The sequence below is a fragment of the Dysidea avara genome, chromosome 2 (assembly GCF_963678975.1).
Source record: "Dysidea avara chromosome 2, odDysAvar1.4, whole genome shotgun sequence".
Taxonomy (NCBI): Eukaryota; Metazoa; Porifera; class Demospongiae; order Dictyoceratida; family Dysideidae; genus Dysidea; species Dysidea avara.
In genome coordinates, this window is record NC_089273.1 from 18,577,114 (window position 1) to 18,591,980 (window position 14,867).

A 14,867-nucleotide genomic window follows, 5' to 3' on the forward strand; every position below is an offset into this window, starting at 1 on the left:
ATACTATTCTTTTCAACTATCCCTTATCAGCATTTATCGAACTTTGCATGGGCGAGATCAAAGGAAAAGTGTACTTTACATTTCATAAAATATGCTTTAGGACAAGCAGTGCTTTATTGCCCACAAAGAATGTTTTATTGCACCGCAAAGAGTGCTTTATTGCAATAAAGTACTCTTAATGAGCAATAAAGCACTGTTTCCCACATGCTCTAGTGCAGGCTAATAGCCCATGGTGGTCACACCAATATGATTAATCACCCAAACCGTTGAAGGCTGATAATCCTTGCCGCGCTGAGTGGTCAATCACCCCAGTCGATATGAGTTCTACTACTGGATTGCTTTTATACACATACCTAAATGCTTCGGTGATGGTTGGGAGAAGGTAACGTTGCTGTTACATTTGTTAATGTAAACGGACAAGTCCTGGAGATATCATGGAAATACTTCACCATGTGTCACAATAGAATCGATTGTAGGTTATGACCCAAACCTGCCAAAATACACGATGAACGTCTATCATGCCAAACTATGGTGAACTACACATGAGTTACTTTGCTAAACTAGTTTGTGTGCACTCAGGCTGCTAATAGATTGTGCAACTCATGTTAATTACAAGTCATAGTGTATGGTGAAGCTACATGACTAGAAAGTTCCATAAATTATTGAAACCATTGCCTTGCTCGTGCTATATAAAAAATAAACCACTTGGTGCTTGGCCTTAATGCTAATAAAGCACTCGGCTTCACCATGTGCTTTGTTAGCATCTCGGCCGCACACCTTGTACTTTATTTTTCATATAGTACTCATGGCAATGTTCTAACATATTCTTATGAGCACCACATTATTTTATTCTGTGGTTATAAAAGGAATAAACAAGTGGCTGGAGAGTAATTAACACTACATAACAACTTGTGTTCAGGTATCACAACCAGGTGGGTTGTAACAGTGATGTTATTTTATACAATGAAGTGCTTCTGGGATGATCATGTCTCCTACTATAATGTAGAGTATTGTCTTTATTGCAATGTTAGAGAGTCCAGGTACTTTTCTAAGGTAGCTCATCTGGCTTATAATTGTAATACAAGGACAAATTCACAAAATCACCATTTTAATGACACACATGCTCCTTAACAATAACATGATTTTAATTTTGTTGATGAATATTGAACGGCTTCACATACAAATATTTGTGACCCAATGTGCTTTAATACTACCTGTTGTTTTAATACCACCACACTGACTGGACATAATGGCTTCCCTGTGCATCCCATATTTAGAGTACCACCTGACATGTGATAATATTTGTATGCAGGTATTGATGTAGTCAGCTAACTAAACTATGTAAACAAGTTTGTCTGTGGTAACTTTTACCTAAGGCTTGCTGAGCTACCATAAGTATTCAGTATTTTATTGAGGTACTTTAACAACAGCTATTACTTTAATACAATGATATTTAGTAATACTGTTATATTTTTGTACAGAAAGTAGTACCATTAAATTTGGTATCTTTAATTCATTCAGCTCTAATAAGTAATCTATTTAGTGATAAACTTTGCCCTAGAAAAATAAATACTGCAACTATATTATTAGATTATATTGATCTTTCATTTTAAATAGCTAACTGGTTCCGGAACACTTCTGGAACTGTTTGCTTTATGACACTTCACAGCCTCAATTTTACTTCATGGCAGCTTGGCAGTGTCTGTGTTGGTTAGCCATAACCAACCCCGTAAATGTCTTCAGAGTGGCCCCAAACCCACAAGACTGTATGGATTTTTAATTGTTAATTTCACTGAATTTTCTAATATTTAACTGATTGATTCCTCCAGCCAAGCGTAACTTAAGACTAAGGGCTTGATTTATTCACTTTTTGACATTGCTTCACCCCCAAGACATCCCTTATACACAACAGCAGGACTCACCTTTGTCCTCCTTTGTGTTTCTCCACTACCACCTATGTAGGTGCACAGTAGTGCATTAATTTCTGTAGTGTGAATGATTGTAGAAACACTTCTTGTACCATTCCTTGTTTGTAGTACTGTATAACAGGTGGAAAATTGCTGAAACTGAGAGCAATTGCCACTTCATGTTACTGTAATTAATAATCAGGGCCGACAGGGTGTGTGTTCAGTCATAATTTCTGCAGTGGTGACTGGATTGATTACAGAGGTGCTTCTCATACTGTATAACTGCTGGAACATACATAGCTAAAAATGAAATGGAATGGCCATGTTGTGTTTCAATAATATTGATAGTCAGGGCATGTGTTCAGTCACACAATTAACTTTTATGATGGGTCTGGTACCATGTATTCCTTCCTTTGTAATGGTTCACCAGTAATGACTTAACTATGTATGTATGTTATTACAAAATAGTAAGCATGAAAGTGTTAGGAAAATTAATAGAAAATTTTCATTTGTGTACATAGGGATCATAGAAATAGAAAACAATGACACAGTGGAAAGCATCTACATCTACAGCTATGCAAGTGGACCTTTAATCTCTACTTCAGTTGTGACTATACTATTGCCAGGCTATCGTGAACCACGATATGGGTTCATAATAGGGATCGCCAATGTTTTTTGCAAAACTCTAATAGGACGCATGCCTAAAAACCACTTTGGAAAGCATCCTTCAACTCAAAACCACCCTCTGGTGGTTATTTGCAATTAGTATTGGTCCACTAGTAAGTATCAAGTAAAAAGGAAACAGTATATGTATTTGGGACACTATTAAAATTTGCCGTTTTGTTCATCTTCATACTTATTTTGTTTCACTCATGTACAGCAAAAGTTATCCACTTTTTCAAGCTAAAAACTATATAGCCATGCTTACTGAGTCCTTCTTCATGTCCATGACCTATTAATAAGCTCGTATTCCAAGGATCGCGAACCACCCTAGACCTTGAAAATTTTCCAAATTCCCTTCACCATTACACTATTGGCAGCAGTTCCATATACTAAAGAAGCCATATAACAATAAAGTTACAGGATTCCATTGTCAGTGTGAGCTCGTTTGGACTTTGTTAACGTTAGTCAAGTACTCAAGGCTGTAGCAACACTTCTTACACTTAGCAGATCGCCCATAGCATCTCTGCACAGTAAGTATACTACTTCCTGTAAGCGCATGATTGCGATTTTTTATGAGCGACCATACAAGCACTCTCTCACGAAGATGATGTAACGAAGTGATAGTGCTGTTACCAGAGATTATTCATTGTTATGAATATGCTATAAACCATTTCCTTTCCGCGCAAAACCTAAAGTTGGGTGGAGTCAGTTAGTTCTTGTTAATTAAAATTTGTGAGTGTCATAATTGTCTGACCACATTGCCAGTGTAAACAACATGGCTTCATGTTGTTGATAACCTGTGATTGACATTGTAGCTTCACAGAAGTGACTTTGCTGTTGTGTGTATCCAAGATTAGCTACTCTGCAGTCTACAAACTAGCTGTATATGATGTGGTGTGTGTATTAATTTGTTGTGGATGCCACATATTGTTTGTGGGAAGCCATAAGCATTCATACATGTCTACAGCATAGATTTCATCATGGTATATACCCATGTGATGGATACAATACTAACATGAACAACAAACTCTACTCTTTTCTGACATATCATTTATAGTACTGTAGTACTGGATGTAGTAAAACCACAGATACACAAGCCTCAGCATCATAATTATTTCTGACTTTCTTTTGCGAAGCTGTAAAACCAACATACACCACCTGTAGATCCTGTTCTCCACCTGATGAATAAAACATGTTTTAGTTGAGATGTTGAACTTCAGTTTAGTGCAAATCTGAGTGAAATCCCCTGAACTATGTGCATATTATTTACGTGGTTACAAAACACTGTAATTTTAACACTAAAATTGATTCTCCTCCTGCAGCTAATTGTGAAACTCCCCAAAAATTCTTGTAGTGGCTTGTAATAGTATTATCTTAAAAAATATGGAAATAGATTATTTAGATATGACTAGTATGGCTTCAAAGGAGGAGAATACTGTATTTCACTTCAGAGAGTTCAATGGTTCATTTGATCAAGTACTTCATACTTACATACTTTTGTTGCGAATATGCTTAGGTAGCAGATGGCAAAGTTTAAGAAGTGTAGAACCAAAACTGTGAGACTCGATCCAAAATTTGTAGAATTCCCATTCTTCAGGTCTAAAATACTAAACTGAGTCTTAAAGTCAGTACTTTTAATTGGAGATGGTGATTTTTAAGTACCACAAACACATATGATACACAAAGGGAATGAAAAGCAAGCACAGACCATGAAAACCAAGATTTTGCTTGTGAAGCCATAGGAATTAGTAGCGTGCCCCTTAATACACGAGCTCAGATGCCATTGCACATGTAGCATACCACGATTTTTATTGTGACCATGTGTTTTGATGATTGGAAGGGTTCGCAGATGTTATAATCACAGATATTACTGCTGGAAGGAAAATTTGCTTCTTCACAGAAATTGCGACTCACACATTATACCCGCTATATGGTATAAGAAAAATTAGAAGATGAAACGCACAGTAGGGATATTCACTTCTTATTGTTTTATAGCAATTGGACATTACATAATACTCCAATCCAGCTTGTTTCAGTACTTTTAATTGTGGTACTAGCTACATTGTCTCTACTCTAGTTTAAAATTCCTAATTTCTCTGTGTCCTTTTTGCAAATTATGCCAGCATAACCTAGTATAATCCAACATAATAATCAAGAATAACACTAAGGTAGTCATTAACCTCCTCACCGCCAAATCCGTAGAGACTCCAATCTACCACTTCTAAACTGCTGTAACTTACACACCATAACATATAATCCTATAAACTATATACCAATGAACTCGCTATAGAACAAGGAATTCAATTATCGAGTTGTTGTTTACACAAGAGCAACCACAAAGCCTTTAAAGCGAAAATTGATCTAAGTTAAACCAAACGTAAATTTTCACAACTTTACAGGCTAGCACTGTTTATAATAGTACAAGAAACAACACTAACCTGTTAACAGTTGAAGCAATTATCTCTAAGTTTGGTTTTCCAGCATTTGAGCAAGTACGCTTGTGCATACAGGCATGAGATCACTGTTTCAAGGCATACAAAAGTAGAAACACACTACCCTAACCTATGTAATCCCTCTCCTTACTGTTTCTCTTTACTAGTAGTGCTATTATCACTTCGAAGAATCATCTACAATGCTTGTTGTCGACATTCTGAAAGTACGCAATTGCATCATCTAACCGTGCAGTAGTGCACGAGAGACTTGTTCCCGTTTACTTGAGGGCATGCCTGTTACAGGATAAGCGCAGGGGCTACTAGAACGCTTCACTGAAGTTACAGAGCATTTAGAATGTGATGGTATGGGCATTTATATATCGAAACCCGGTGAGTGGGTTAATAATAACCCAGTACTATTAGTGGCTCTTTATACTTCCTTATACAACAGAACAACTTTAGTGACATAGTGATCTGATCCTATTTTAAGATCTGTGTTTGTTATCAACACAAGATTACATGTTTACTGTGAGGAGAAGAAAAGTGGTGTCCTAACCCACTATTAGCTAAACACATATTACACTGTAATTGTGTGTGTTCACATAATGTGGTCATACAATATACCAGTGAAGATGTGTGTAACATCATGTTGGTATTGTTGTTCTCGACTTTTTGTAGTTAATTATTCAACTTCCTTTATATCCACACATTTTATTAAAATTTTCTAATACATAGTTGTGTGTATGTACACGGGAAGTGTATGTATGTAGTAATTGAAATGTTGTACTATGACAAACACTTGACTGTATAAAGATAAAAGGAATAATGGAACAGTGTATTGGATAATACCTACAATGATCACCTCTTTATAAACACCACATTATTTAACAAAGACCTAGAGACCATTCAAATTTAATGTCTGAATTGCTGCGATCTTGTTGTTTAGAGTGTGTCCCCACAGGATGGTGGTCTTATTAATCAATCAGTAGCCCGGTGAGCCACATACCTAGAAATCACTGATGTATGACACAGTGAATAATGAATGCTCCATACAAAACACCACTTGGCTGTACAAAAAGGCATGTCCACGAGAAGTAATTGATTACTAAAGGAGGTGATATCTTGTGCAGACAAGAAAGAATGTTACATAATACTATAATTTTTTTTTGCAAAAAATGCCATTGGTGCTTTTTATCACTGACTCATGCAGTCTTGCTGGATTCCTAATTAATTCCTTTTAATGGCTAGTAATTTGGCCACCTTATAAGAAAAAGACAGCCAAATTACTAACTAGCCAATTAGAGTTAAAAACTAATTTAGGAATACAGCAAGACTGCATGAGTCAATGGTAAAGGATCATTACTAAGTTGTACAGATAAATATTCATTTCTTGGCTGTACCAGACATCATCTCCTTTACTCACCAATTACTTTTACTTTCATGGACACACATTTGTGTACAGCCAAGCTGTTGTTGTATTAGAGTATTATTCACTGTATCATATATCAGTGATTACTCTGACATTTCTAGCCATGTGATACACCGGGGAACTAGTTGATCAATAAGACCATCCTATGGTGATACACTCTAAGCAATTAGATGGCAGAAAAGTAGATATTAAATTAAACATTCTTTATATAGGTGATCCTTTTAGTAGGTGGTCTTTGTGAAGAGGTGACCACTAGATGAAGTTATCTAATTCACTATTTTATTCCACTGAATCAAGGCGCCCACCAGTAATTCCGTTTCCAAAAGTCTTGTTTACACTATGGTATATAGTAGTCCCTCCAAGCTTGTTTTATTTTCTACTGTACCATCATTAGTAAATGTAACTACAACAACACAGGAGGTGAGAAACATAACACCATCTCAATTGGCTTTGATCTGAAATATGTCAGACCAACTGGAATATGGACAGTACAGTTTTAATTTGATTAGTAAAGGACTGTTTCCTGGATGTTATTGTTGTAGTTGTTAATGTGACATTGTAATGTTCCTATGACAAGTAACTATTCAATGGACTACTGATATATATGTTGTACGTATGAATGTGTACATATATTACTCTACCACTTCTCACTTTTCAATCTTGTACATGGACATGTGTATGATATGTGTGGTACAGGTATTAAATGTTGTTATCATTTGATGTGTTTTACTTTTCATGTATACTACCATCACATCTGATGGATACACAGAGAGTAAGTTACAATGTATTATAATGCTATATTATCACACTTTATTGTATAATGACATGCATCATTAATCATTCACATTGTTTACATGTTGTATAGTGAATACAATTGTACTACGCAGCATATTGGCTAACCGTGAGTAATTACACTACTCAACTTGGAAGGTGTGATTACAGTGAAAACAGGGACGTAGGGACATAGCCAGAGTTTTCGTGATGCCACAAGATCTAAAAAATGAAATGGTAACTACCTGCTGACAATAGCTGCCCTCCACCAATTATATCTCCTTATTTGTAACTACATACGTAGCTTACTACACTGCTTCTCTGAATACTGTGACTGCTTTAAGTGATTGACTACTCTACTAGAGTATCTTGATCTTCGTGATCGTACAATAAAAATTTTATCTTGGGCCTGGATGGCCTACGCTACTGAGTGGAAACTGTGTTAGTGGCCACCTGTATATAAAGCCAGTTTTCTTCAGTTGTTACTATTCACCAGACTGGACTGCTGGACTGGATCACTGGATTGGACTACTGGACTGACATATTTTTGGTTTTTACACATTTCTTGGCTCAGTGTTGCTATCTAAGTACTTGCCTTCAGGAGCCATTACTAAATGCTGAATGCGAGCTATGGAATAAGTAAAAACTGTCTTCTATACATTCTACTACTACTCTACAATACCTGTACTTATACACTCCTTACCCTTGTGTATAGCAATGTTACAGGGCTGTGATAGTGATGGTTAACCAGGTATCAAGCTGCTAATGATGTCCTTGAATGATATAGAGCAACCATTGCGGATGCCATACAATCTAACATATGGAAGCCATTCTGGAGCAATCTATGTTCATTAACTACAAAATTGTCATACAAAAATAAAGTTGTTTCTGCCTGCCATAGCTACTTGCATGTGCTAGATGGCCCGCTATATTTGAGTCTAAATTTAATAGAGATGCAGTGTAGAGTTGCCAGTCTCTATTGCTAGTTTAACCATTGTTATCACAGCCCTGCAGCATTACTACTATAGACAAGGGTAAGGAGTGTATAAGTGTTGTAGAGCAGTATTGAAATATGTAGAAAACTATTTTTTTACATATTTTAAATATGTAGAAAACTATTTTTTTACAAACCGAAATTTTGTAGCAAATGGTGTCACATCGAGCTTGAGTTTTACACAGCTTTGCACATTCACTCATAATGGCTTCATGAGTTGTCCAGACCGCTTCTTGTATAGCCAATTCAACTTTCTTGAGCTGTAGTAAGCTAGGCATGTCACCAACACAGCCCTTTAACCTAGTGTAGCACTGCTAGGTGTTTTAAACTCTTGGAAAAAATGAAAGATAATTTGCCATTTCTTTCAGCAACTGTTCCTGTTCTGCTCTGATAATCCCTCTTGTTCTCTCTGTTAAATGATAAAGAAGAAGCATATCACAGTTAAAAGTATAGACTATATTTGTGTAGAAAGTTATGGGGTTTAAAGTACTTTTTGAGCCATTTTTCTCACTTTCAATCTCATTTTAGTTTGAAGTCTCTGTCTCTATTGCTGTGTCCGAGGAAGGGTTGCATGCTTGGTCATAGTAGAATAGCACAGATTACAGAACCAGTGCAGGCTATTGTAACCCTCTAAGAAGTCCAGTATACCTCTCCAGAAAGTTTTGTACCAGTCAAGACAATGCCAAACTAGACAATGCTCACAGTGAACAAGTAGATGGACATCTCATTTGTATACATCACAAAGGTCTTCTTCTCCATCTGAGCCAGGGGTGACATTTTGGTTGCTGTTGGCTTTTGTGGCCAGAATCTTAGAAGTATAGAATATGGTTCATCCTTCTTCTTTTGCTTTGGGTACTTACCCTTTGGCATACTGCAACTTCCAACTGTTTTGATAGCACAATTGACAGCAATATTCTAATTAAAGCATGGCACACAGACTTTTTCACTTGGGTTACTTGCAGGTTCGTAATTCACAAATCAGTGTATGTTTCTAGTTTGTCCTCCTGAGCAGTTCTCGATCAGGTAGCTATCTAAGCATGCCTTCAGGATTCACATGACATTATCTTTTATAAATTAATGCTATGCATGCTGAGTGTGCTTCACACAGTACCTACCACCAACCATGGATGGCACACCCAACCCAATTTGGCCAGAGCCAGCCCTGCATCATAAATAGTTTTGGGCTTGGGTGAATCCTGTGAAGTGTCATCGACCTCCTTTGCCTCCCATTGTAGATAATTCCAGTAAGGTGATTTCTGATGATCTGAGCTATGTATTCAATCCTTAATGCCAAATAAAATTTTACAAAATTCATGCACAACATCCGCATAAGCTACTATAGTTGTTTCCAATATTGATCAATCGGTAACATGTATACGGAAGGTCACAAAGATGTAAAATTAAGATTTTCAGAATGCTCCGATCACAAAGAATACAATGGTGTCCAAGTTTTACCAATTCTAGTTCTCCTTTACTAAGTTAGAATGGTTTAAACATAAGTGTGTAAATTCACATGATGTTTTAGAGAAAAAGATATCTTTGAGGTTTGTAAATGCTGTGGACTCTAGTCGTGTGGAAGATGTTTCTGTCAATCTACAAGTTGATATGGTCCACTGTTGTACAGTTCAAGCAGCGTTACTTTCAGCAAGTTCCTCAAGATTACTCGCTTTGTGGTGTGTTTAGAAGATCGTAGGTCTGTTCACTGCCTTTTCCTGGACTTTGCTATGGCATTTGACTTTGTGCTTCTTAAGAGGCTGACATATCTGGTAAGCTTAAGTGGGTTTGTTCTTTCCTAACATGTTGTTTTCAGAGTGTTGTAATAAACAGATCACATTCGCAGTTGTTACCTGTCAGCTTTGGTGTATGGTTTGTGAATGACATTCAGGAAGTAGTGTGACATTCTACTATTAGCTCTTTGCTGATGATGTAGCCCTGTATAAAGAGGTTTATTCTATAAGTGACTGTGCAGGACTTGAAGAGTGTTCATGTGTGGGCTGTTTGCTGGCATCTTCGTGTTAACATGTAGTTGTGCTGCTGATTTCTAAGAAGTGCAATACCGTAAAACCTTTCTAATCCAATATCTTGGTGGTTTCATCATTATCATGGTCAGATCACTGCAAAATCTCTGTAGTTAAGGCTACTAGGACACTAAATTATTTAACATATTTTAATCTGTGCGGTGCAACTTTGGACTGCTATGACTTCAACTGGAATATGCATGCACCATATGGAATCCTCATACTCCCAATGATCAGTTACTTTTGGAGCAAGTGCAACAAATGAGTATGTGGTAGTCATTGGACCCCTACCATCAGAAATTTGTCGAAATCATCTACTGAGTGTAGTACAGAACTAGGAAGCTTTGAAACCTTTCTACTAGTCTTGCCATAATTACCTGTCTCTGTACCTACTATATATTATTATCAGTTGTTATCACCACTGGAATCAGTTCAATTTAAGAATTCACCTTTAATAAGCTATTCACTCTGTTTAATTCCATTGAATTCAATCTTCAATTATTACAGATTCTCATTTTTGTGAATACTATTTTCCTTTGGAACTATATTTCTTGTTCTATTTTGTCTCTCTACTGTGTCCTAGTGCTTTGCTGTGCTCTTTACTGTTACCTATGTAATTATTGTTGGTGTCTTTTTCTTAACTTAGTAATTGTGTACTTGTTCTTTGTATGTTTTGTTATAATAACTGACTCACTTATGCTCATCTGTTAACTGATATTTTCACTATTCTTGCAATAAAACTCAAGGGGTTTTGAGAGCATGATACTCTAATAGAACAGTCATCTGCTCTAATAGAACATACAATATGGTAGTTCCGCAATTTATTTACTTTTAGGATGCAATTTATTCAAACCTATCTGCAGTTAGAGATGTATCTTTACAAATTAGTGTGTGTAGCTCAAAGGCCTTTCATTTGATACCTACTTGTACAGTATTTAATGACAACCATTGAGGAATACTGTGTTCATGTGTGCATGCACCACTGAATTGTTCTCAAATTCAATCACAACTTTCAAATTTTTCCTGTGAGGCATATGTGTCCTAATATTGTGATTTGTGCACTAAGGTGCGATTCTTAGATACTACCTGAATGTTAACCACCTCATATGAGTTTGCCCCCCTCCCACAACTTAGCTAGAGTACTGTTCGGTTAAGTTAGAGTACTGTTCTCCACTCCTATTATTGACATAGCAGTAAACCTTCCAAGACTACAGAGCATACAGAAGAGGATTTATTGTGATGGTAATTGTGATAATGAAGCAGAAATGCCAAGTATTTATGAAGAAGCAAAGAGTTGATCATGGCTAGCTACAAAGACGTAGGGACGATATACAGAATGTGAGGGGGGGGGGGGCAAAGATAGCTATAACCAGTTAACCATAAACTGATCCAACACCTATACAGATAGAAGATCAGCCCCTGTACACATGCATTTATATAAATGTGTTGTGGAGTATGTTATCACTAGCTAATAGCCCTACACCTATACTGCATGGCTTCACTCCCTATCCTGCTAATGGCTGCTATGCTCCTCTACACCTACTGCACATGCTCGATGTATGTATATGTCACATGAGAAATCATGGTCATGCGAAGGTCTTCTTTTTATGCTAGCTTTACGTATACTTCACACTGCAAGGATTACAACATTAACAGTTGTTATCTGCAAAGTGAAACATCATTACCTTTAAGCAGGATTTCTGCTCTGACAGGTGTTGAGTGTAGATCACGTGATTACCACACTGCATTCATGGTTGGCCAATTTTATTTTCAGCGTCGTTGTACGTTTCTCTTTAGACTACTTGATAAATCAACTTCACCAAAGTCTTCATAATTTCTGGTTAGATCGCCAGTAGTCTGCAATAGTGATGTGCGGTATACTGAAAATATATTGATAATTCGGTAATTGTAGATATACCGTGGTTGGCTCGATATCGGTATTGAAATATACTTATTTTGATAAATATCGCTGCATCAATATAATCATCAAATCCGGTAAATACCGATAGTACCGCTGACTCTCGATATTCCGATGATCCTTCGATTCGGTAAGGTAGTTAGTATATTACTGCAGTTACTGCCCGCTGCATGCAATGCCATTGTGCTAGCGTATCCTCACGGGTTGCACTGAATTATTGGATTGCACCACGACATGTGCCGCTTGAAAATGGCGTCTAATACAGAATTGGATCTCGAAGACGAGGTTGAAGATGTGACGGAAGAGGTTGGGCGGGATGTTATAATTATAGAATCAGTGAATGCAAAAGGGATAAGTAAGGAGAGCGCAGTATGGTTTTACTTTGAAAAGATGGAGGAATGCCTGGAAAGGACTGGATCTCACCGCGTGGCCAATTGTAAGGAGTGCGGAAAAGGTATTAAAGTTGTGAAGGGAAATACTTCAAACTTAATGAGCCACCTGAAGACAAAGCATTCTAAGGAAGTGAGACGGAAAACCGATGAAAAGCGCAAAAGTAAACAATCAAGCAGTCAGTCTAGTGTGCTGAAGAGACACGCGCAGCAATCCTTACCTGGTATGGCTGCAAAAAAAGCCAAGCTGGATAGCAATAGTACCTTACACAAGAAATCACAAATGGAATTGCTGGTATGATGATCCATGATTTTCAGCCATATTCATTTGTTGAGGATAGAGGATTTTCAGAGCTGATGCAACAATTAGAACCTCACTATCAGATTCCCCACAGGACAACATTTTCAAGATCTATTGTTCCTTCTATGTACAAGGAGGCAAGGAAAGAAGTTGAATCAAAGCTCAGTGATGTACTGCAAAGCAAGAACAATATGGCTCTGACAACTGACATGTGGACATCAGAGGCTAACGATGCCTATCTTGGACTAACCTGTCATTTTTTGACAGCAGATTTTGAACTTGTGTCACTGTGCCTAGCAGTTGAACCCTTCACAGGGAGGCATACTGGTGTGAATATAGCTTCCTGTTTAAAACAGATTCTTCGTGATTTCACTATCGACCAAGCTGCAGTGTCTGCTGTAATAACAGATAATGCTTCTAACATGGACCTGGCATCACGCCTTGGTGAGTGGAATAGTAGGCATTGCTTCGGTCATACTCTGCAGTTGGCCATTGATGATGGTATTAAGATGTCCCTAGGAATACGAGAGATGATTAAATCAACCAAGGCTATTGTAGCCTTTTACAATCGCTCAACTAAAGGTACGGAAAGACTGACAGAGCTCCAAGAACATCTGAGCCTGCCAAAACTCAAATTACTTTCAGACTACCCAACAAGATGGAACAGCACCTATTACATGCTTACCGGACTTTTGGAACAAAAACCGCAATCACTATAATGTGTGCTTCATCTGCAGGACCAAGGGTGAGTCTTTCTACTGCTGAATGGTGCATGATGAGTGAACTTATTCAAATCCTGTAACCACTGGAAGAAGCCACACGGAAGCTTAGCGCTGAGCAGAGAGTGTGTTGCAGTAACATAATCTCTTTGCCGAATGCCTTATTGTTTGAGCTCCGCAAGAATGTAGTTGATGATGATGAGACACAAGTCCCCGATGATGATGAAACCCAGGTCCCAGAAAGCCAAGGAAGTAGTGTTCCTACCTCTGAAGAAAGCCAGCAAGTGGTTGTAGGTTTAATTGCATCAATTGAACGGAGATGGTTAAATTATGAAGAAGACAAAATTTACAGTATATGTACCTTATTAGACCCCAGGTTTAAGGAAGTCTGTTTTACTAGTGCTGCTTTAGTCAGAGCCAAAAGATTACTTCTTTCCATTATGCGTGCACTTACACAAGGAGATTCAGTTACAAGCAGTGCAAGTGTTGTCAATGATGATCAAGAAGATGTACCCATCAAGAAAATGAAATGTTTATGGGATAGTTTTGATGAACTCAAAAAGAAGAAATCTACTGATTTATCAACTAATCAAGACAAAGACGAAAAAGAATTGTCATTATACTGCAGTGCTGAATACATCGACAGAAAGGAGGATCCTTTAGCATGGTGGAAGGGAAACAAGAGTCGTTTCCCTACCTTGGCAAGGATTGCAAGGGAGTACCTGGCAATACCAGCCATGTCAACTCCATCTGAAAGACTTTTTTCTGCTGCCGGGTACATTAGTTCCCAACGAAGATCTCGCTTAAGTGGAGAAAACCTTAACCAGCTTGTGTTTCTAAACAAGAACTTGTAGTTATTGATTGAAATTTTCAGCTGACAATGCCATGATTATATTATTACACGATTACAATTAATTTTAATAGCAATTCACACATTAAATATAATTATTACAATATAATAATACTGATGTTGATACCGATACCGAAGATTAACAGCAATTATCGTACCGGAAAAATACCAACTGCCAAAATCCAATACCGCACATCACTAATCTGCAACTCCCATAAATTAGTGCACTACAGTGAGACTGCCCTCTTAGATCTGTTACCACCCTCAATTCGAGTTAAATCTTTCTCACATCATATAATTCCATGGATGTGACACTCTTTCTACTGTTTAAACTTTCTCACTGAATGGGATCCAGGAAATATTTGAATGACAGATATCACGTACAAGCATATGGGTAACAGAAATAAAATTACAGGCGCTTTTGTGTTTAATACAGTAGGCTACAGTGAATGGCTTGACAGTTGCGGTGGACTGGT

General features: G+C 37.4%; 1 protein-coding gene across 1 annotated transcript; it reads left to right on the top strand.

Moving 5' to 3' along the window:
* Positions 1-12,821: 12,821 nt before the first annotated feature.
* LOC136247887 (zinc finger BED domain-containing protein 4-like) lies at positions 12,822-14,395 on the top strand. The gene is made up of 3 exons (XM_066039707.1): positions 12,822-13,404; positions 13,560-13,567; positions 13,715-14,395. Exons 1-3 carry the CDS (start codon positions 12,822-12,824, stop codon positions 14,393-14,395), a joined length of 1,272 nt encoding a protein of 423 aa, XP_065895779.1.
* The last annotated feature ends 472 nt before the right edge of the window (positions 14,396-14,867 follow it).

What these genes read in the sequence shown, in the direction of transcription:
- LOC136247887 (XM_066039707.1), top strand. Translation starts at nt 12,822, where the DNA reads ATGATCCATGATTTTCAGCCATATTCATTTGTTGAGGATAGAGGATTT.